The 24,877-nt window shown below is 39.7% G+C and overlaps 1 protein-coding gene across 1 annotated transcript; it reads right to left on the bottom strand.

The window, feature by feature from the left end:
• Positions 1–866: 866 nt before the first annotated feature.
• On the bottom strand, positions 867–19,792 carry vps35 (VPS35 retromer complex component). Its single transcript, XM_022212560.2, has 17 exons — positions 19,660–19,792; positions 17,129–17,227; positions 14,631–14,727; positions 13,369–13,492; positions 12,581–12,763; positions 12,006–12,225; positions 10,712–10,795; positions 10,041–10,150; positions 9,225–9,321; positions 7,784–7,932; positions 7,134–7,341; positions 6,723–6,878; positions 6,362–6,484; positions 6,098–6,277; positions 5,622–5,861; positions 3,798–3,941; positions 867–2,449 (listed from the first exon to the last, which is right to left on the bottom strand). Exons 1-17 carry the CDS (start codon positions 19,660–19,662, stop codon positions 2,270–2,272), a joined length of 2,397 nt encoding a protein of 798 aa, XP_022068252.1. The 5' UTR covers positions 19,663–19,792; the 3' UTR covers positions 867–2,269.
• Between the last annotated feature and the right edge of the window lie 5,085 nt (positions 19,793–24,877).

Here is a 24,877-nt window from a genome sequence, read left to right as displayed (position 1 = left end):
CAACGACCATCATTAAGTAGTCAGATGAGTTCTGGTATTGGTCGTTGGAATAATAGCCCTGGACACACCTCACAGAGGTTAAAAGCTGAAGCAACACCAACCACCAGCAGAACTGAAGAAGCCTCTTGGATGAGAGGTGAAACGTCTTCAAGGAACTTTCTTAAAGTCCAGTGGATTGATTGAAACTACTTTGGATAACCATGACCTGGATGAATGAGAACCTACACAGATAGCCTTATGAGAGAAAAAAATGTTTTCTTTCTATGTAAATACCCAATTGTGTAGCCTGCTGAGAAGTATGACAATGTGAAATTTAAATGTGAGTTTCTGATTTAAATACCAAGACAGTTGTACCCAAGACACCTCACACTGACTGAAGGGAATGCATATTTATACAACTACATATTTTATTTTCTTAATTAATGGACATCACTTTGTAGAAATCTTTTCTCACTTTGACAAAGAAAATTCTATCCTGGATTCAACAGGGAGCCAATGAAGAGAAGTTGTTACTGTATATGTTATGTGACAAAATATGTTAAATGACAAAAGTAAATATCCTGAAAAGTCTGCAGATGCAAAACCTCTTACACCCATTTACAGGATTGATCCACTTGTGCTCTATCTGCCATTTAACATCTGTATTTAGACTGAATTTTTTTGTTTTGCAGGTGGACATGAAATCTTTTTCTCATATCTAGCCAATCACATAAATATGTAGTGTAAAGTTGTGCATAGGATACAGTGACATATGACCATACTATATTAAAATAAACACCTCAAAATATCAATAATTATATTTTCTTTGTCAGGCTGTATTTCATCATGCTTCATTATGTTGTGCGCAAAAAAAAAATGCAAAAGTGTACTGTTAATTTCATTTTTATTTCAGCAAATGACAATGATAATTTCCATTTAATCAGCATTTTAAAATCTGATTTACAAGTGAGTTGAAAAGTGAAAAGAAACTGGTCACTACTCCCTCCAAAAAAAAAAAAAAAAAAATCAGCAAGAGCCAAGAAAGAGAAATCAACAGATACTGTCCATCGCCATGGCAAACAATTCCAAAACCTTGTACACCATTATATATACTCTACAGCCGTTTGACAGCCAGGATGCAAGGAAGGTTGGAGAACTGCTGCATCCCCCTCAATATACTATCCCTAAGTGTTTTACTGATCAAAATGATGACAAATTCAGACACTGCAGTTACTCTCTGAATTTATCCTCTTAATGATAAAGAAAGCAAGAAAACTGGGCCTTTTGGTACAAGCAGACTAAAACATGCAAACACTGCACACACGCTGGAATTTTGAATGTGTCAATCCATTACTGAAATAAACCAATACATAAAATAAGTCCATAGAGATGCAGAGACAAACTTGATGTTTTTAAAGAGATGCTCTGCTAAAGAGTGAGTGGAAAGGATCTTTTAAAAATATGATCATTTCCCCACATATACAAATGACTACATCTGCATGGCTATTTGATTCTCAGCAGTCTAGCTAGGTTGGTAGAAATATTGGGGGGCATGCTAAATGTCACACATTTATTAACTGAATTTTATTACGGTCCTACAGACTAAGTCAAACAAGATTAAAAGATAGCATATTCTTAAACATTCATTGGATTGAAAAGGGGACAACATGGCTTGCATTCATTCTTGTGGGCAGAACTTGGGATGCTGATCTGGTTTGCAGTTTAGTTTGGCACAACCCGATTAAAATTTGTAACAAGCCATCCTACAGAACAGCAGATACTGATCATTCAGGTTTAAAACTAGGTCATATGAAACAAAGCTGTAAGCCCACTAGATTCTGTAGCCTTTACACACTCAGCTAATACATTCACTTCTCAGCATGGACAGAAAACAACTCGGTGAACACATATCACAGCTAGTGAGGCTACTATCAACAATGAAATGGTTCAGGTTACAGACAAATTGGTCAAGTGTGAATTCAGAAAGGAATGGTGCGTAAGACTTGCCACTAATGACACAGTAGTTACGTGCAGTATTGCTGACACATGCTTTCTAACATGTCCAACATGTTGCAGAGAACAGTTCTGCAAGCGACAGACAGCGAGGAGGAAATGATGCAGAGAAAATAACAAAAAAAAATAAAAATCAAAGACTTAGTTTTAGGACTTGACATTTATTTTTATTCCTGGCCTACAGGATGTTTTGTGTATTCTTGTATGTGCAGTATATATTCCTAATATAGTGAAGCATCTAGGGAGGGACAGTACATCCTTCCAACTTGTATTGGTTTTAAAGGACGAGGCCCTCATATGCAGGACCTTCAGATTCGGGGGACTCCCTCTGCAGACGGAGATGTTCCAGTGTGTTGTGGAAGTGTTTGTTGATCTGCTCTGTTTCTTCACTTGCCTCCAAGTTGGGAAGATCTTCCCGGATCTTTTGGATCAGCTGGTTTAATACCTGGACTGTCACCTGGGCGAGTGGAAGATAAGAAACACTGTAAGAGTTGGTGCTTAGAGTGAAATATTTACATGGATTTTATGGACAACATTTAAATCAAATAGAATCACTTGTCAATCATGTTGATGATGACCAAGTCCTGATATCAAGGACCTACTGGCTTCAAATGAGCCTGAGCACCAACTGAGGTTAAAGAAAGCCACAAAGCTCTGGACTGACATGCCTGGTGGTGTCAGAAGGAGTTTACTAAATATACTACTGAGTCTTTAAAATAACTACAATTCTGTGATGATTTTAATTTTTCTTATTCATATTTTCTTCATTATTTTATTAATGCAATTCTTTTGTAAAGCACTTTGAAACATAAAGAAAAGTGCTAAATAAGTCAAAGCTTATTATTTTTATTACTGCTTATCACTGTTGAAACAAACCTCATATGCTAACATCACATTAAACTGGTCCATGTGGTTGGTTTAGACATGGCTGTCATGAGACCATTCTAATGTGTCATGGATATTTTCAACAATAACTACAACTGTACAATTTGGACTTGTCACTAAAATGCATAGTCAACATTCTAAACATTCAAAGACAACTTCTTATGAATTGCAAAATGTCAGTACTATGCATACAAAGTGGGAACTGTTCTGGGCACTTTTAATTTGTGTGGGATTAAAGGCACTGACATGACCACAAGTTCAGGCCACACAGCCCTGCCTCTTTATGTTTTAATACAAAAAATAATTTATATGCATGTATTTTGAGGTTTCCAAGATTGTTATACAATCTTTATTTATGTTTTAGAGCCGCTAATTTATTGACAGCAGTAGTGATGCAGATGGACTGTAGCATCTTATTCTCAGTGATCAGTAGATCCACAAAAACTTAGCAGTAACTAACTACTGAAGAATTACTAAACCTTGCCGAGGACACCGCCTAATGCAGGACTGTTTTGTAGGACCACAAATAGTCTAAAAATTTACATATATATATCAAAGCAGAAAGAAATAATTTTTAATATCCTTGTATTCAGTGGAACTTTTTTTAGTGGCAATTTTCTTTTTCAGTGCCAAATTTTATTTTCAAATGACAAACTTCTTTCTCAATGACAATTTTTTTTTTTCAATGACAATACTGTCTCTGTTTTGGCTCCGTACATCAGAAACTTAGTGATGTAAACATGTGGCCAAGATGTAAGCTCTTTCCAAGGTAACATTGCGGAAGCAATTTGTGTCCCTGCACAGACCAGGTTTCTCATATGTATGACATTCAAGAAATCAGATGACTGCAAAATGAAAAAGACAGTAATGTTGTTACTTGAAAGCATGTCATAATGATTTGTCATAATCAGGTGTCCTACCGCATCGTTTTCCCTCTCGTAGAAGCAGACGTATCTGTTGAGGATTTCAATGAAAAGCTGGACTTGCAGCGATGGGTCCATGCACTGGTTGGCAATCTTCAGTGCTTTCTTTAGACACTCCATCACCCGCTTACCATCACGGATCTAAATACGCAACATCAGTTGTTAGCAATGACACATGGGGAAACAGATTAAAGTGCATCAAAAGAAAGAGGAAGTTCACTGAACTGTGTACTGACTACTGTTATTATTTTACTGTGAACAAGTACATATGTTATTAAAGGATGAAAAATGTAGCATAAAGGTGTTTCCTTCTATTCCAGGTGTCCGCATTTTCCACTACAAGTCTTTGGAGAGTTCTGGTGGTTTAAGATGCTGACCATGTCCCAGCTGAAGTCGACACCTGGTGAGTGAAAACACTCTGCCGTGGCCCTTTAGGCTTTTGTTGTGTCATGTCTCCATGTCAACAGGTGGAAGAGTTTTTACCCTTCACAATCAGCTTCTAGTGCTAGCTTGACCCTCGATGTCGGTCAGAGTAAGACCCTAAATTAATCTGCAGTAAGAGTGGGAAAAATAAAGGAGAGGGTGTTTACTGCGCCAGTGAAGCAGAGATGGTCTAATCCTGTGCGTGTCACTGTGGAAGAGCGTTTCGTAGCCCAGACGTCGGCAGTGAGTTTGCATCCAATTCATATTATCTCCTGAGAATTTGCATGCATCGTTGTTGCTGTTAACATCACACCATTTACCAAAGCAGACGCAATGGGTTCTGTCATTAACTCAGCCCACTGCCCTACCCTACCCCATGAACATTCAACATGGATGTCAACACATCTGAAAACACTGAGGAGGCAGCTAGAAGGCTGCACCACAACAGAGATGCAGGTGCAGATGTTATCACCCTCGGGTTCCTTGAGGCCAATGCCGTCCTGCTTTGTGGAACTCTTCAGCACCTCATCAACCTCATCCTGAGCCAAGAGGAGGTTCCAGTGCTGTGGAAAACATCCTGCATAGTTCCAGTACCAAAGAAGTCCTCTCTATCCGTCCTAAATAAATAATTACAGACTGATTCCCAACAGAAGAGACGGAATACAGGGAACTGGAATAACAACAACAAAGGAGATGACTTTAAGAGGACCAATACCATTTCTATTCTGAGTGAAGAGGTCGAGAGCCACAAATCACCGTGTCAACAGATGGAACTGGGGAGTTTTAAACTGAGGCTGTCTACTGGTAGGGACAGAGTGGGCTCCATTTCTTTATCAGTATGTTGTTGTAAGTGGGATTTCCTTCGCTGTCATCTGTTGGTGTAGCAGCATCAAAGCCAGTGACACACAAAAAAAAATAAAATAAACAGACAAAGAAGGCTGGTTCTGTGCTAGGGGCGGCTCTGAAGCTCCTGGAGTTGGTTATTGATTGGAGGGTGTTGGACTAACTGGTCAACATAATGTACAACACTTCACCTCCCCTGCATGGTGTACAAATCAGACAGCAGAGCGTTTCTAGTTGGAAGCCTCTTCAACGCTGCTGAAGTTAGGCCCGCTACAAAAAGTCAGAGACCCATCTTCTCAGAACTTCACACACTGAACTATATTTCTAACATGCAACTTTAAATTGCACTGTGGGAGTTCTATCTTACCTCTAAATATGTTTCAAAATGTTCTTCGGACGTACCTCATGTCAGCTCTATTTAAGTTATGTGTGTTTTGTGATTTCTCTGTAGGGATGCATAAAGTACTTTCTCACTCTCTCTCTGTCTGTCTTTCTTTTTATCTGTATACGTTAGCATACGAAGTAAACTAAAAGAATAAGACGACTCCAACGCACCTCTTCACCGTTTTTGTCAGTGCTGCGGCCAGACCAGAAGAGATGAGCACAAATGCTGACAGCTCTGCACTGGTCAGGCTTCTTCAGCAGCTTGGACGCCGCCAGCGCACACTGAGTCCTGAGAGGCTCGTGGTTTTCCTCACTGAAACATCGCATTCGCTCAAAGGTGCCGATGATCAGTGTGATGGCTGCCAGCTGGGCCTTGGAGTCGCTGATCTCGTCCTCATACAGGGAGAAGGCCTGACATGATGGATGTGTGGAGAAGTAAGAGAGGAAATGAGAAAAGTAAGGCTGTTAACACAAGGATGTAAAATGAGAGCTACAAGTTTCATTCTTTAGGACAGGTGCCCACAGGGTTTATTAGCTTAACTTTAGTCACTTTCACAGCTGTACTTTGGCTGATGTGGTCTGGATCAAAAAAAGTGTTGTTTTTATGACGTAGTCTGTGTGGACATGGAGAGATCGATTTGTTCTACCTGTGACATGAACTCGTATGCTACAGTCTCGTGGTTCTCGAAGCCTATCTCGCCTGCAGCCAGCGCCCCCTGCAGGAAGAGTCGCAGTGGCAGCTCGGCAAGCTCAGCCTTGATAAGTGCACTGATGGTCTGGTGGGCGAAGGAAAAGATCTTCTGGCATTTCTTTTCCCATTTGTCATCCTAATGGAGGGAAGTTTGGCATGATCATTATCATTAGATACACAGTACAGCGTGAACGATGGAGCGAAGAAACCCTTTGCTTACCGTTGAAGAGTTTTCCTTGTACCTAAAGGCTAGCTGGTAGGCAGCAAACACCAGAGGAGGCAGTGTGTAACGAATCCTTTGATTGCCACCAGCACCAAAGTGTTTCCGGGCCGTGTTAAGAATCTGACGCCAAATCACAATATTAATGTCAGTTAACAAGTAAGACCACAGCAACAACATTGCGTTCAATGAATCGCAAAGTCACAGTATGTGACAAGAAAGTTATTTAAACAAGGTTATAGTTGTATATCAGTCAACGTTATCCAAAGATTTTAGTAGTACTGTTTGTATTGTGTTTACTATACAAGACAAATGTGCAAAATCACTGGGATGACTTTTAAATGTAGAGTAAAAGACCCACAAGATACTGTTGATCAGGATCTTCAGAGTGGAGCAGATGGATAAAACGACCCACAAGGCTTTGCTCCTCAGCAAAGTCTTCTGGGTCTGGATCATCAGCTGGTTGGTCTGGCTGGTCCTGGATCAGTATGGATACCAAGTTCAAGATTGCATCCACCTAGAGAAACGAGTGGTTCAAGATTTTTGTTATTGCCAGCGAATCACATGAAAAGATCGAAACCAACAACAAACTGCTGCTAACAGCAAATACTGTAGCTTGAATATGCTTATTTTTCTGTGTCATATAGCTCCATTGTTGTTTAGAAATAATTGAAAACAGCGTAATGTGCCACACTCCTACAGTGGGTGAGATATTTTGTCATAACAAAGAATATGGGTACAGTAGTTGAACATGGAAACGTTAAAATCCAACCTGTTCTTGGGCCAGAATGGTGGTGTTGTAATCCAAGGTGTTGCTCAGCACATAGCAACTCATGCTTTTGCGTGACTCGTAGTCAAAGTATTCGAAGAGTGGTGGGAAATGCTTGAGCTGCAGCACCATCAGAATATTGTTGTAGGTATCAACTGGAATCTTCAACAGTCTAGTAAGTTCCTTCGACACTGCGCTGCTGGTTGCTATGCTATTCAAGGAAAGACAATAGAGAGGGCCAAAACCTGACACACAACTGTAAGAGCAAGCGAGGTGAACAAAACATTCAAATGCAAATTTCTATCTTTGCTTTAGCCTGTCTGATTGTATTTGTGATGAAAAGCGTTGAAGGATTACAGTAAAACAGAGGCTAAAGTACATACATACAGTTTACAACAGAAGTTAATACACCTTAAATGAAGAATTAAATATGAAATGATTCAAAACTGCCTCACCTTTCAGAATTTGCATTTCTTCTTAGATGAACAGTTTGGTACTTGCTCTCATGTCAAATCAAATGCTAAGTGTCTAAATTTACTATAGTGAAAATACAAGCCCCACAGTAGGAATTCAATGCAACAAAAGTCAGTCCACACTTCATTACTGTGATTCAAAGCAAAGGCTTGATCTAATTTCTACAGAACTGGACTTACTGTTCCAAGTTGAGCTTGTTGAATATCTCCACAGTGCTCTCCAGGACCTTGTCTACATAATCCACACGTTCAGGGTAGCATTTCATGGCCAAATTGATGAGAGAGACCTGAAGAGAAACCACGTCCTCAGATGGCATGTCCTGCCGAGACTGAAAATCAAAACATCAGATCATGGTCAGTCCGTTGTTTGTTTGGAACGTTGTCTAGCAGTCACATAATCTTAGGAGGAATACCCTGGTAAGGCAGTTAATGCTCTGGCAATGTTCTGAGACTACTGTACTGCTAGAAGATTACAAAGTCAAACATTTAGAAAGACACATGATGTGATTGTCAGTAGAATTTCTTCTCTAATTCTTTATTCTTTTTGATTTGAATTTTTTACTTGTTGCAACGTAATTACTACCTTATGCACCTTATTTACTGAAATTACACAAATGTAGATATGTTTACTTACAACTGAACCTTATATGCAATTTTTGCAGTACTTAAGCCATAGTTTTTTTTCCCCCATACGTGTTTAGCAATGTGTAATGTCCAGAAGGGAAACATCCATTACACCGCTGTTTTTATCATACAGCACTGAGGCAGTGATTATTACTGAGGGTGGGCAAACACAGCACACAATTTCTGGAGAATTAGAACTTCCTTCTGTACCCCTTAACCTCTTTTGCTGTTACAAGAGACAGATGACCTGATAATATCCATGAACTTGAAATGTTGCTCTGTTCTTCTTATACTTTGTAGAATTAATTAAAAGGGATTTTGAATAAAACATGTTCTATTTGACATATGTGTATATTCCCATTTGTTTTCTGAGAAGGGTCACATCTAGAATATTAACCTGGACAGGACTATGCTCCATAGGGCTGGACCCGAATATCCGAATATTAGTTCGCTACGGCGGTATCCGGATATTAATTTTGGTATCCCAATATTCGGCCCGCCCCCCTCCATCCCCTCCCCCATCGGACGTTATGGGGCGGAACGAATATTCAGATATTCGTCTTTAATAGGGCCCGAATATCCGGAGACCAGAAACCACTATTCGGGCCAGCCCTAATGCTCCATATTAAAATTCAAATGCTTTTTTAATTCAACAGTTCTTGACAGGGATCGAGGACTTCTAATTTCCTGACAGTCCCACTGAAAATATATATACTCCAATACTTTGTTTGGATCAAGAAAGGTCTTTACTCATGATTTAGGGGGAATGTTCAAAAAGGCTAACAGTCTAGTCACGTAGCTGCTATGACTTTCACAGGAAAGCGAGTCACGGTGTTCATAAAAGTTGTCCAGGCATAGAAAAAACACAGCATCCTAATAAGTAGCCTAATAACAATTTCAAATCCACTGACCTCTTAAACAAGACTTCAAACAGTATTTTGGAGTGTAGATACAGAATAAAATATCTTAAAGGCTGGACAAACGTAATGTAACCTACTTGAATGACAGTGGCCACTTGCTGAGAGAAGATGTCAAACAGTTTAATTTCAGTTGGAATGCCTGGGCCGTCTTCTCGATGAGCAAACAGAGCAAGTCTGAAAAACAAAACAGAAATTATTTAATGGACTTCACTGTGAGCGCAGTCAGGAAAAAATGCAACAAAACACTAATTTAAAAGTGTCATGCGGCTGAAATTAGTGGTTGTTATAAACTCTATTAAGACAAAAAAAACTTTTGACACCCCTGCCTTAGAGAGAAAGTTTGAGGTGATAAAATGTCCCAGTGTCAGCAGCCATGACGTAAGCTCTTTTTCTCCTATGCAGATGTCAATCCCACAGACACACACACAGTGTTATTTCTGAAGTGGGAGGGGACTGCAGCAGATCTGTAGTTTTCAGCGCTTCAGACACCAAAACAGCCTGTGTTGAACAGGTTCACAACCAGGAGTCATGGTGAAATTGACCATTGTAGTAGTATTTCAAGGTCAAAAACTGAGAAATACACTAAGACGACATGTAACACTGTCAATAATTTACTGAAAATGAGCCTTGAGTGACAAATGTCAGTGGTGTGAACAGTACAGGTTATAAAAGAAAGCTAAGAGCATCGGCAGTAATAGTGGGCTGTATATGAGGAAGTGAATGCATCTGAGAAGGGGGTTCAAGCTAATCAGGGTTGTTGCACTTGCAATGCTGAAGACTAGTTTAAACCACCATAGGTTTTTATGGAGGGTCACTGGGTTTGGACAAAATGGTATTAAAATCTGCAAACAGCTTCCATTAGCTTTGTGAATTTACAGAGAGTTAAACTGTACCTGTCGATGAGGGCAATGATGATGTTCTTGACGTTGACATGCTGATGCAGCTCCGCACAGGAACGCAGGAAGGGGTTCAAGGTTTGAAGGTGGAACTCGTCTGGAAAAACCTTGCAAGACAAGAAGAGATTATTTCAAGAGTGTAGGACTGTGCTTTGACTTTATGTAATCTATTCATCTACGAAACAAACGTTATAGTCAAGTTTTGAATGCGTGGCTAGATCATTTTACAAGCAGTGAGTTCCTATTATCACCACTGAACTTGTTTTATGGTACTTAAGTAGATATAGATATGTAGATATGAAACATTGCTTCAAATAGCAAGGTCAGGCTCCCATGTTTTTGCCATCAAAAGCAAAGCCTTGAAATGGGCGAAGTGTTATTTTGTTGACAACTGTGACAGAACATTAAAGACGGAGCCATAAAATTTGAAAACCTGTGGACTTCAGATGTTAAATCTGATGTCTTGTTGTTGTAAATCTGTATACCAACGACAGAACCAACAATATTATCAGTTACCAAATCACTGATTAATAGAGGATTGGTGGCAGCACGCTGATGACACATGGCCCAGACCCAAAAAATTCAACTGGTCCAACAGAGCATACTCTTAGTTAAAACAAACTTTAAACATTTTGCAAAAGTTAGAACAGCAAGAAGTAAACCTTCACCTGAATAATGCACTCCATTAGATATTCCTGAGCCAATGAGTCTCTACAGTTCACCACCTGTTCCAGCACTCCAGCAAGAACAATCTGAGGAGAGAAACACACAGAGGACAAACAACTTGGACAGTTACCAAAACAGCAAAATAAATGTACAGAAACGGTCTGAATATATGAGAAATACAGCAAATTATGCTAAAGATGAGCAAAACATCAACTCTCAAATCAAATGACACAACCTATGCTGAAACAAACAATCCTGAAACTGTTTTGACATGTATTTTTTTTCTTTATTTCTGCAAATAGTTACAGAAGTGCCCAAAAGTGTTGCCCCAGTACCCTTATACATCACTGAAATAATGGTTTGGTGCCTAAGAAAGGTTGATGATGAATACTCTTTTTTCATTCATAGCTGCATGATTTGGTGTGCCACAAAATTAAGCAAAGAGGCGGGAAAAAGAGTTGATGTATTGCTGACAAAATCTCTTGCACAAAATGCGACTATCAGTAAACCTACGTAGACAAGTACTTCATGTACTTTCTGAATTAAAGTGAGATCCATAGAGACCAAGAAAAAAAAACTACTCATGGAAGAGAAACAAAAAATAACGAGACGGGAATTTTGTTTAAATGCAAGTTAAAGCCACAGTCGGAACATCTAATCACATGGTTCAAGTCTCAATCTGAAAGAATCCCTTTTCTGATTCACTGTTGCTTCTTCGTACAGTGCCTATAAAATGGATACACTGCTGTCAATGTAAATTTATTTTGATGAAAAGTTTCCAAAAGAAAATCTTTTCATGTCATAGTCTAAACAGGTTTCTACAAAGTTACATCAGTTAGCCTAAAACGTCAAATTAAATTGACTCTAATTCAATGCTGTAGCAATAAAATGACAATGCATCAGGCATTTTCTACGTTAATTGCATGGTCCCTGATTAAATAAATAAATAAAGAAATAAATAAAGAAAGAAAGAAAGAAAGAAAGAAAGAAAGAAAGAAAGAAAGAAAGAAAGAAAGAAACTGGTGCTGCTGCCCTACTGATATGCTTCCAATGTAGCATCAGCGTTGACATTACGTAATAAGGGTGCACCAAATGTGACAAACTTACATAAAACCCAAACCCTGGGCATCTGCTAACTTTAATTCTTTAGATTCCCAAATTAATCTCTATTAAATGAAATTTTATTTTTACTAAAATCACTGGCAAAAATACCAACCAACTCTGTATTTCTGCACACAGCTAGCACCACTGTAAAGTTACGACTTCAACATGAATCTAACGAGTCAAAAGACAAACCTGTTTGTACTTTTCCACGTTGACACCCTCAAGCTGGCTGAGGCGGACTAGATTAGTTCCCACAAGAATCCTAAGTTCTTGTCTTTCCTTTTCTCTCTTCTCTCGATCTCGGCTGTGACCCTGATGCTGCATTCGAACCCATAACTTGTTCATTTCCGCAAAATTGAGAAGGACGAAGTCGATAGAGTCGTTGATATCACCAGTCATCTCTTCTGTTCCCCTGTGGAGCAAACAAAATAAAAGTTTAGGAAAGGGATGCATGTGAAAATACAGTGCCTGTAAAAAATATTAATCTTTCTTGGCTGTTTTCTCACTTTATTGCTTTTCAACACTGAATCATGGTCAATTTAATTTGAGTTTTCGGACACGAATTTACAAATCAAGAGTCTTTCATACCAAAGTGAAAACAGTAGTCATATGCTAAAAATTCATAGCACAGTCCTAATCACTTCTGATAGTAGTATCTTAATTTAGTAAACTAGAATTCCACTGCTAGTGAAATTGCAAAAAGCCGCTACTGATGCTGTGGGAATGTCCAGTGAATGAAAGACCCAAAGGAAGACAGCTTGACTTACTCTGACCGCTCTCCATCATCTGGCAGTATGTTGCGCGTACACTGCAGAAGGTAATTTCTGAGGAAGAGGCCCCTGAGTGGGTGCTGGACGCCACGACACATCTCTACCAAGTCTTTCAGGATGTCTTTGCGAGACTGGGGGAAGGAGCGGACGTACACCACACCCACTGTGATCAGCAGATAGCTGGGGGGACAGGCAACAGGCAAACATGTTTGATCTTACAGATGTTCATATCATCCCGCACTGACAGTACAAAAATGTAACAAAAGTATGTATTAAGTCTCACATTTTCTGTATATTTATGAGGAAACTGTCATGGGATTTGCATCATACCCAATTTCTTTTGGCGTGATCATACACATTTTTAAAAAAAATTAAAATAAATTATACCAACTGTATTCTTTCACTGAATTCACAGCAATTAGTTTACAGTAAGCTTAGACATCTCTAAAAATTAAAACTTAAACTAGCAATTTGGTTTAAATTTTGTAACTGCTGAAAAGTTGAGAAATTCAACAGATTCAAAATATCAGATAATTAAAAATAAGATGAAAAGACAAAGCGTTGCAGAGGGTACTGATATAGAAATGAAAAGAAATAAAAGAGGGAAACTTCCAAGGGGTGAATAGTTGAATATATGTACACTCAATCTATGTTAAACACTTTCAAACAGTCTTTCCTGTCTGGATAACTGAAAAGAGGGCGTCTTTCCAGCGCATTGTGATGACAACTACTGTGTGAAAATTTTCTTAAGCTACTATGTTTAATTTTGTGAAGGTGATACTCACAGTCTTGGGATGATGTTGCCTGCATACTGAACCAGCTCATAAAGATCTGCAACCTTGCGCCCCTTGGCAAATTCATCAGTCAGATAAACCTCAAGGTAGTGGAGTTCGTCAGAGATAGCCATATCTGAAAACGAGGGTTAAGGACCAATGGAAACCACACCAAACATTAACATTAGCAGTATGCAGCTTCTCTCTACACAATATCGTATTAAGTGCTAATTTTTCAATAAAAAAATTCCAAAAACCTATTTGTTTTTAAAACAAAATGTAGGCCAAAAATCTTCCTGTAGAGTCTCTTTTGACAGTCTTGTCCCAGAATATGGGCCACACAGAACCCGTGTTCGCATGTTAGTTGTGGGCAGTTTCTGGCATCTCATTCAGCTGCAGCACTGCTGTGTACAACACTGAGCACATCATTGGCACAGACAGTTTGGTTCTGACAGAGAAAGTGTCCAACACATAGGAAAGTTGTTTGTTTGTTGTTGTGCTTATACACCAGATCATTCTGTACTGTCTTAATAAATGCAATATTGTTTTAATACAACAATTGCATCCAAGCTGCAGAGATTGCTTAGAATGTTGGTCCTGTATCTGTCGACCTTACTGCTTAGTGGAGTAAAATAGTAAACAACTCTCTGCTTCTGTTTCTTCGCCTATTAAAACTAGTGCGATTGTCTCAAATCTTAGTTGTTGCTTGCATTGAAGAACAGGACTTTTCCAAGAATTTGATCTTTTCTCAACTGGTTTGCTTTATACATGGTTACAGCAACAGCTTTTTGGCAAGTGCACTGCCTCTCGTAAGTAAATGATATCACCTATTTCCTCTTCAAGGATGCAGCAGGCTGTATGTCACATTTAGTCAAAGTCAAGAGAAGATTGCTTACCCATAACAATACTCAAACTGCGCTGGCTGTTTCTCAATACCAAGTACGCAAGTCTATACTTGTGTACAGAATCAGAAGTACGAATTCCCGTTATTGTGCAACTGGAACACCAGCATACTTGATGATGTCACCACCTCCACTCATCTATTCCGATTATTTTTAGCAGGGGTGTCACATCGGCCAACAAGTCGGTCCATTTTGGCCCATGGGATGACTTTGCAAAGTGTAAAAATTACAGAGAAGACATTCACATTAAGTTGGAAATTTTAAATAAAAAAAATCTAACCCACCTGTTTCTAAAAGACAGCCTAGTAATAGTTATTATACAGTAAAAGTTTAGATGTGGCATAAATAAATAACCTAAAATGTCAAGGATACAGAGCTCATAGTAGCTCTTTGGAGAAAGCATGGAGGTCCTCAGCTCACCAAGCATGTTAGAAGCATGCTTTAAAGCATCCATCAACTTGTTCTTGTCCTGTAGATCACACAACAGAGTCAAGGTAGAAATACAGTACAAGTTCATCAAAACATTTAAATTTACAGAAACACATACACTTTTGTCAGTGTAAATTACCACCTCCACTCTGCTCGCCTCATTCTTCACAGACGAAGTCTCTCTCTGAGCCCGACCAACTCACTTTGGACCCACAAGCTAACAGATCCACACTCTCCTTGTTCTCCCCTCTGACTAAGGACGAAGTCTCTAAACTACTGCTGGACTCTAGTCCCACTATCTGTCCACCAAACCCGATACCATCCAACCTCTTGCAAATCATTTCTCCAGCACTTAACCCAACACATATCAACTCCTCACTTGCTACAGGTGTGTTCCGCACTGCATTTAAGCAAACTGGAATAACTTCAATGCTCAAAAAACTTACACTCTACCCAACCCAGGTTGAAAACGACAGACCAGTTTCACTCCTGCCCTTCCTGTCTAAAACACTTGAGCAAACTGTTTTCAACCAAGTCTCTAAAAACCAACCAATATGACCCACATCAGTCTGGTTTTGAACAGGGTCACTTCCCTGACACTACACTCCTACTGGTAACAGAATTATTGTGTTCTGCTAGAGCAGCTGGACAGTCTTCAGCTCTATTGCTGTTAGAGCTGTCAGCTGCTTTTGACAAGGTTAACCACCAAATCCTCCTCTCCACACCCACTGAGCTTGGCATCTCAGGATCAGCCCTCTGCTGGTTCATGTCTTACCTCTCAGGAAGATACTTCAGAGTATCCTGGACAGTAGAAGTGTCTGAACTGCACAGCCTATCCACAGGGGTTCCTCAAGGGTCAGTATTCGGTGTCCTCCTCCTCTCGATATACACAACCTCACTTGGTACAATAATTCACTCCCATGGTTTCTCATACCAATGCTATGCTTATGATCCTCAGCTCCTGTCATCCCCTCTATACGACCACACTGTCTCTGCCCGGCTCTCATCCTGCCTTGAAGAGATCTCAGGATGGATGAAAAAAATGCCACCTTCAACTCAGCCTCTCCAAGACTGAGCTCCTTGTCATCCCAGTCAGTCCCTCTGCACAACAAGACATCAATATCCATCTTGAATCAACTCAGCTCAAACCAACAAAGTCTGCCAGAAAGTTGAGCATCATGATCGATGACCAACTAACCCTTAAGGCTCATGTGCCCTCTGTTGCTTGTTCATGTCGATTCGCCCTGTAAAACATCAGGAAGATCAGACCATTCCTGTCTGATCATGAAGCATAACTCCTGGTCCAGGCTCTCGCATGTTAATTCAGTGTACACCACATTATACATTCCTTTTGCATATCATAATTTCTTCTCCATTTCAATGATTCAAAATCCTCAGACTTTCTGATCATTACCAGGTGTACCTAATGATCAGTTTTTTGATGTCCACTCTATATTTGCATGACAAAGACTCTCATTCCTCATTAATACATTGCAGGGATTTTTATCTTCCTTAACAAAGCTGGTATGTGGTAAAACAGCAGTATTTCTCCTTGGCAAAAGTGCCCTTAATAGACCCTCCAGAAAACGCGGACAAAAATCCTTGATTATGCGAATAAATATGCGGGGTTTTTATGCCATTTTATGCGGGGAAATTGTGGAAAGTTGCAAAGTATGCGAATAGTTGTGAAATATGCAAAAATATGCGCAATTCACCTGCCGTCTGGCTGCGGAGGGATGTGTCCTCTTATCAGACACTTGGACTGCTGCAGGGTTACTGGACTGACAGTCTGTGCTTTGGGACAGGGAGGAGCTCACAGCAGCACCTGCTGCTTGTTGAAAACAGTAACTGCAGAATGATGCGAGTTTTCCTGTCAGTCTCCAAAACGGCAGAAAAAGTCGTTAGATTTGTCGCTAGTCGCTTTTGACAAAAAAAGTCGCTAGGATGCTTTGGAAAGTCGCTAGATTTAGCGAGAAAGTCGCTAAGTTGGCAACACTGGCACCGTGCTCCACATCAGCTCATGCTTCTAGTGTGTGTGTGAATGCGCGTACTGATGACGTCAGGCCGGGCGTCACATAAAAACTCGCTCACAACTCCATTTATATTGGTTATAGTTTTCTCATTTTATGCGGAAATTCTGAAATCAAGCAGGACCCGCATATTTCTCTTTTTTTTTTGTGGAAATGTGAGATTCTTGCGGGAATTATGCGCTGTTTTGCGGGGATTATGCGGCCTTTTGGGAAATAACTGACCCCCGCATAATCAGCGGCATTTTGGTGATTAATGCCGGAATTCATGCGATCGCGTAATCGCGTTTTTCTGGAGGGTCTACCTTAAAGCTGGATAGCTCATCTCAAGAGACGCAGTAAACAAACCAGGGCTGAGGACTAATGGTTGAAACAAATTTACCGATAGTCTGATAAAAACTGAAATCATATTACCAAGCATCGTTTCATCTGGAATGACTGGACCTTGACGGCCTGCACTGCTTCATCCAGAAGCTTCTCCTGTTCATCCTGGGGAGACTGCTGTGTGGTTGGCTGTAATTGGAGGATGACAGTACAAGTTATATGATCTGACAATGCTGCAGAATAACACTTTTTGGAAATTATCAAACAGTATTTCATCATGTCAAAAAGAAATAATCAAAAGTATTTAGGTCTCTGGAACCATGTTTTTACATGTTGACATGTGTTTGAAAACACAGTATCCCACAAGCTAAATATTATGATGGTAAATACCAGACAGTATAAAGTCATGATACACGAGGAAGGTCCGTATGTGAATTTCATGTAAATATGACATACAGCTCCTGAACAGGAGACAAGAGCCAAGCGATTATGACACATTAGCGTTATATATATATATATATATATATATATCCATTGTCAGTCAAAAGGTTTGGAAAAACTTTTTCTTTTAATGCTTTTTCTTTATTTTCATAGTAAACAAAAAGTGTGAAATAAGTCAAAGCATATTTTTGATTCTTCAAAATAGCCACCCCTTACACACTCTTGGCATTCTTTCAATGAGCTTCATGAGGTAGCCACCTGAAATGGTTTTCCAACAGTATTGAAGGAGTTCCCAGAGATGCTGAGCACTTGTTGGCCCTTTTGCCTTCACTCAGCGGCCCATCTTATCCCAAACCATCTGGATTGGGTTTAGGTCAGGTGACTGTGTAGGTCAGGTCATCTGACACCACTCCATTGCTTTCCTTCTTGGTGAAATAGTCCTTACACAGCCCGGAGGTGTGTTTGGAGTCATTGTCCTGTTGAAATACAAATGATGGTCCAACTAAATGCAAACCGGATGGGATGGTCTGTCGCTGAAGGATTCTGTGGTAGCCATGCTGGTTCAGTGTGCCTTCACTCTTGAATAAATCCCCAACAGTGTCACCCACAAAGCACCACCACACCATCACACCTCCTCCTCCATGCTTCATGGTGGGAACCATGCATGTAGAGACCATCCGTTCACCTTTTCTGTGTTGCACAAAGACACAGGGGGTAGAACCAAAGATCTTAAATTTGGACTCATCAGACCAAGACATGGATTTCCATTTATCTAATGTTCACTCCTTGTGTTTCTTGACCCAAACAAATCTCTTCTGCTTGTTGCTTTTCCTTAGTAGTTGTTTCTTAGCAGCTATTAGACTAAAAACACCTGATTGGTTCAGTCTCCTCAGAACAGCTGATGCAGAGACATGTCTGCTACTAGAACTCTGTGTGGCATTTATCTGGGCTCCAATCTAAGGCGCTGTTAACTTGCCATTTCTGAGGCTGGCGACCTGGCAGCAGAGGTAACTCTTGGTCTTCCTTTCCTGGGGTGGTCCTCATGTGAGCCAGTTTCGTTGAAGCGCTTGATGGTTTTTGCAAATGCACTCGGGGATATGTTCAAAGTTTGCAATTTTCCGGACTGACTGACCTTCAGTTCTTAAAGTAATGATGGACTGTCATTTTACTTTTTTTTTTGCTGATTGGTTCTTGCAATAATATGGATTCTAACAGTTGTCAAATAGGGCTGTCAACTGTGTACCAATCTGACTTCTGCACAACACAATGCATCCCTGGGAACTCCTTCAAGAGTGTTGGAAAACCATTTCAGGGGGCTACCTCATGAAGCTCAAGGAGACAATGCCAAGAGTGTGGAAAGCAGAAATCAAAGCAAAGGGTGGCTATTTTGAATAACCTAAACTATAAAACATGTTTTGACTTTTTTTTCCACACTTTTTGCTTTCTACATAATTCCATGTGTTCAATCATAGTTTTGAAGCATTCAGTGAGGATCTACAATGTAAATAGTGATGAAAATAAGAACATTAAAAGAGAAGGTGTGTCTAAACCTTTGACTGGCAATGCGTATAAATTAACTCCAGTCTTCACACCCGAAGTGCTGATTTGTAACCAGATCACATCAGTTCGTTCGCGTCCGCATGAAGCGAATTCGTGCAAAGATACATAAACATACGTAAAACGACGCTCTATGGCCCTGTATGAGTTTGGGCAGAGTACAAACCTGCAGACACAAGTCCTATTTGTTAAGCCTGAGACGAAATCACAAGCAAAAAAAAAAGCAGAAAATATGACGCAGCAAAGCGGAAGAACACGCTAACAAGAGCTAGCGTTATTTGTCATTCTGACATCTGTTTAGTATTTATTGATTCGTTTGACTGCATACATAATACAGAATATCAGCTAATGGCTCGTGTTTTACAGATAACGTAAATAAAACAATAAATTAAATAACAACCGATCAACCCGCTTGGTTGCGTTCATTGGTTTGTTGCTGTTAGCTCAGCTGGCTACCGTCGCAGAAGCGGCAGGCCACAGTACAGCTGAAATACATGTGTGGTTGGAGATTAGCTGGAGTTAAAGCACCTACGACCAGTTGTTGACTGACACTGAAAACAGCCGGGTGTCCGCAGGAAACCTGCGGATGCACAGAATGATACCGTCTTTGTAAAAGCGCTTACCATGTTTGCTTGTTGTTTTCAGCAGAGTCGTTGAGCCCGACCTGTCATGTGACTCACATTAAGGATGCCTCCAGACCCAGTTACCGCGAGATCACAGGACAGGCGTGGCTCCAAGCACAGCACAGCACAGTAGGCCGAGATGAATCTAGCAGGATTGTTTCATGGAGTCATAGCACCATCTTGGCAACCTAACTCCAGATGATAGAAGAATGAAATGATCTCTGTCTGTCACCAGGTTAAGCAGCAATAACATTCAGAGTGAATGTTTTACAGTTATTGTTTTATACTTCTAGTGATGTTAATAATGTTGTAGGCATTTGAACTTGTCACAGCACAGACACAGAGGTGTATTAATGCTGGAATCTGACCCCTCCCTGTCCAGACATTGCACAGACCCCACAGCTAAATGTACTTAGCACCTGAGAGTGAAGCACAGAGCACTTTATGACATGACAATCACTTTCAAATTATTTTAACTTTGTCTTTAAATTATAGAACTTCCATCCATCCATCCTCTATACACCGCTTTATCCTCACTAGGGTCGCAGGGAGGGCTGGAGCCTGTCCCAGCTGAGTTGGACGAAGGCAGGGGACACCCTGGACAGGTCACCAGTCTAATTATAGAACTTCTTTTTAAAATTATAGCATTTGTTTTTCAATTATAGAACTTTGTTTTTAAATTCTAGATTTTTTAAATGATAGAATTTGTTTTAAGTTATTGAACTTTGTTTTTTTTAATTTATAACTTTTTGTCAGTTTTATTGTCTGATGTTCTGTTTGTTTTTGTACTTGTCTACGTTAATGCTGCTCTTTGTGCCCTTTTTAATCGCCCCCTGGGGATAAATAAAGTGTTTGAATTGAATTGGATTCCGAATGCTGCTTCTCTGTCATATTTTACTAAGAAACTTTATAGACCTCAGTCATCAAGTATTCCAACTTTGACCAGTCCAAATGTCTGCTGTGGAAAAATTTTAAAGGGGAAACTAAATTTCCTCCACAGTATGCATTTTCATAGTTTGTCTTTTATGCTATTATTTTGTAATGTTGAGATATTCAGTATGTCCTTGATCAAGTGCTAGGATTAGATCTAATTTAGGTTTATTTAAGTTTGCATAATTATCTAATAAAGGCTCAGTTTGACAAACTGTCCTCTCTGTTTTTGAAGATACAAATCACAGTTCAACAAGATTGATCATGTGCCACAGATGTTCCACATGCTGCCAACACTACCACTGCCCATTGTGTTGCTCAACTTTGTTAAAACTGTTAAAAAATCAAATAGATTTTGTGCAGTTTATCAGATATATCAATATGTTTACTTATGCATGTCTATCACTGTGTATCTCTCTCAGGAGGTAGTGAGATCTCAGGAGGTGGGAGTCACAAGTCACAAGTCACAAGACTAATTTCTTTGTGTGGGTGGACAAGGGAGTGTTGTTGCTTTTATTGACTTATCATTGTACTTAATAAATGTATCTGCCTCCAAAGATATCCTTGTGTTTTGCCTCTTTGCAATCTTTCAAGCCGTCCTGTTTGAGATCTAGAGACTGCAGAGACCACAGCCAATAATTTCATTATTATTATACCTAATAGTGACATCCATTAATCATCTATGCATCATTTAATACTCATTAGGGTAGCTGGGGGCTGAAGTCTATCCCACCTGACCTCTGGTGAACAGAGGGACACCCTGGACAGGTCATCAGTCTGTCACATGGCTACACACAGAGACAAACAAGCACATTCACACCTACGGACAATTTAGATTTATCCTTTAAGCTTCAGTGTACCGCCGGCGGTACACCTACTAATTTGCATAGGAATTTCAAGAATGTCCGACGGCTGCAAACGCGATTATACAAACACTATACACCGATGGAAAGCTTAGATTCTCATGAATCCGCCGGTATAAACCACTTTCAGATGCGATTACCACAGCGGGTGAGAAAAACACATTTGTCCGACAAAAACAAATATTCATCCATCCGTTCTCTATACACGGCTTCAAAGCACACAGCGCGACTCACATTTCCGGGTTTATTATTACACACACACAAAAAGATTCCACAAAAAACGGCTATAATCCAACCTTTTACATCAGATGACACAAGCCAGTAAACTATTTTGTCCAAAACATGTCCTGAAGTCGGTATAAAATCCCCGAATCGGTCATTTTCAAGGAAATGCACCTCCCGATGCGCGTCCAATATTCCCCGTATTTTCGTAATTTTTTTTATTTAAAAATAGAATATTAGCGATTTTTTGTACTGAAAACGGCTGGAATTGACTGAAGCTTAAAGGGTTAACCTCATTATATTTTTGGACTGTGGGAGGAAGCTGGAGTATCCAGAGAAAACCCACGCATGCACAGAAAGATTCCTCCAAGGAGTTTTTTTCTTACTGGGGACCACTATCTTTTTGAGGCCAACAGAAAGATTCCAGACTCAGGCTCGAACACGAACTGGGGATCTCCTACTTGTGAGGCAACAGTGCTAACCTCCAATCCCTATGCAGCCCCTAATGATGACATAAGTATGCTAATTACACAATTTGTCCAAATGCAAGCCTTATCAACCTAGGGATTATTGTTGTGATGAGTAGTATTCTGGGTGGAATGGACCTCTTAAGCTCAAACTTATTAGTTAAAAAGCACTATTTGGGTGGGAAAAAAACCCCTCTGAAATTATTGGTACTTGGACACATAGACTGTATAAGAAAGAACCAATGAAGAGAAGATTTTTTCACAGGTTGTTGTCAGAACTCTGGCTGCAACATTTTGTATCAGTTTTTTTTGTTGTATTCTGATCGAAAATAACTCCAAGGTTCCTTATAGTAGAACAAGAGGCCAAGGTGATGCCATTTCCTGACTATTGTTTATGAACGATACAGATTCTCAGTTGAGGGAAAATGCCTTTTTTCTGTAAACCTGGTGACCTGTACATTACTAATATAACTGAATAAAGTCACGCAGTTACAGTATCACACACTGTACACATTGTGTTGCCATGGAAACCCAACGTCCATTTCATTGACGATACAGAATTTGTATAAATGTGTTTGGCTCTGATTTGCTCTGCAGTCAGTTTCCACTGCTGGTCTTGCAGCTGATATGAGAAAACTGATCATTCTGTTGGCATTTATTACAGAGAATATTCAATCAGTAACATTAGTTTCCCTTTGATTTGGTCTCATTATGGGACAGTATCAAACCTAAATGTACTTCAATACAATATCATGTTTAAATTGGACTCTTAAGGCTTAACAGTTTTATTGTGCAGCTGTCAGGTATCAATAATCAGCTGCACTGATTGGTAAAAGCGTGATTGTTTGTCTGTATATGTAGCCCTGCGACAGACTGGCGACCTGTCCAGGGTGTCCCCTGCCTTCGCCCGAGTCAGCTGAGACAGGCTCCAGCACCCCCCGCGACCCTAGAGAGGATAAAGCGGTGTATAGAGGATGGATGGATGATTGGTAAAATTAATATTTCATGCTACACTGAACAGTTTTCTACCAGAATTCCTGTCTTACATCATTTCCTGTTGAAGCATTTTACTGTCATACATTTTATATTCCTCATTGTTCTCCATGAAAACAACCTGTTGACTGAAGCAGCAGAACACCATCAGTTCATTTTGTGCAGAAGAGACACACGACGCGTTGAACGCTCCTGTTTGTGTGGATGGACACAGAATCTGAAGCAGAAAATCTGAGTTAACTGAAACAGTTGATAACCACTTTCACCTTCTTGTATAATCCTGCATTTGAAATGAACAAATTATATAGACATTGGAAAGATGAAGCTGCAGATGTTGGGTGGATTAAGATTGAAAGGAAAATAGCAGCTCTGTTTAATATTATCCAGTTGCTCTCGCAAAAGTCTACATGTTAATTATGGCAGAACCCAATCTTACAACATTCACAGAGGGCATAGACACAAGCTCATGAGAGATTGGGAATTTCTCCCTATAAACAGATTTATTCTTTTGTGTGGAATAATCCATTAATGCGCATTGGAAAATCTTCCTTTCTGTGGCGGAAGGGTCTTGAACAAGGGGTGCCAATAATAGAACATTTATATCAAGATGAAATTTTATGACATTCAGTATGCTAAAAGAAATGTTTAATTTGACTGACAATGAGGATTTCTGGAAATATTTACAGATCAGGAGTCGTATGGGTTCAGTTTTTAGTCTAAATCAGATACAGAGGGATAATACATTGTAGGATTGGATGGATATACCAAGTCATCTTCAGTCAGCATCAGTGTTTTCCAAGAAGCTTTTGTCTTATCAAGGTACAGTATCTGTATGTGATGGATCTACAATCTGAGATTAATGAAGAGGCTTGGAAGAATATCATTTCAAAAATAGAATGAGCAACTAGAGATGCAAGAAACAAATTTATCCACTATAAAACCGTACATAGATATTATTTTACACCTTCAAGGTTATTTAAAATGGGCTTGTTACAAACTGATACAAGCTGGAAATGTGGAACAGACACTGGTACATATCTCCATTGTTTCTGGGAATGTCCTTTAGTTTTTCCATTTTGGACTGAAGCTGTCAAAAGCTTGGAAAAATGGACAGGCTTGTCTATCCCAATTGTGCCTCAGCTGTGCTTACTGGGTGACACATCTCTCATGCCCCCTGAGTGTATGAAAGAAATGTCTGGCTTGGTGGTCGCTGCATTTGTGGTGGCTGCCAGACTAATCCTACGGATTTGGAAGAGTCCTCACAGACCCAAAATTGAGGAATGGGTGAAATTGATGACTGAGGCCACTGCTTACGAGACATTAATTTCTAATTTTCATGATGTCCAGGATAAAACCAACAAAACATGGATATCTTTTATGTCATTTATTAGAAAACAAGACTCTGCTGTCATTAGAATACCTTGATTGTGCCACATTCTGTAATTGTGTTTTTCTTGTTTTTTTGTGATGTATTTTTATTATTATTAGTATTACTATTATTATTTGTACATGTTTTTGCTTTTGTTTTTGTTCATTGAAAAAGAAAAGTCAACAAAAACTTAAATGAAAAGATAACCACCTTCACGACACCTGTAAACTCTATCTGGGGCTTTAGTTTTGCCAGACACAAAGTCTGGATTGAAGGATTGTTTAACTGGTAGTACAGCCCTAGACTGAACTCCAATCTGTTCATGTAATTCTACTAATGACCTGCAGATGGCAGCAAAACCACTTCTCTCTGTC

Source organism: Acanthochromis polyacanthus, chromosome 2 (assembly GCF_021347895.1).
Source record: "Acanthochromis polyacanthus isolate Apoly-LR-REF ecotype Palm Island chromosome 2, KAUST_Apoly_ChrSc, whole genome shotgun sequence".
NCBI classification, from domain to species: Eukaryota; Metazoa; Chordata; class Actinopteri; family Pomacentridae; genus Acanthochromis; species Acanthochromis polyacanthus.
This window is presented reverse-complemented; position numbering and strand designations above follow the sequence as displayed.

Bases quoted from the DNA above. Each gene is read 5' to 3' on its own strand.
- vps35 (XM_022212560.2), bottom strand. The intron at 12,764-13,368 runs GTGAGTATCACC...CTGTCCCCCCAG, and splicing joins GGCAACATCATCCCAAGACT to CTATCTGCTGATCACAGTGG. The intron at 2,450-3,797 runs GTAGGACACCTG...CCACTCGCCCAG, and splicing joins ACGAGAGGGAAAACGATGCG to GTGACAGTCCAGGTATTAAA.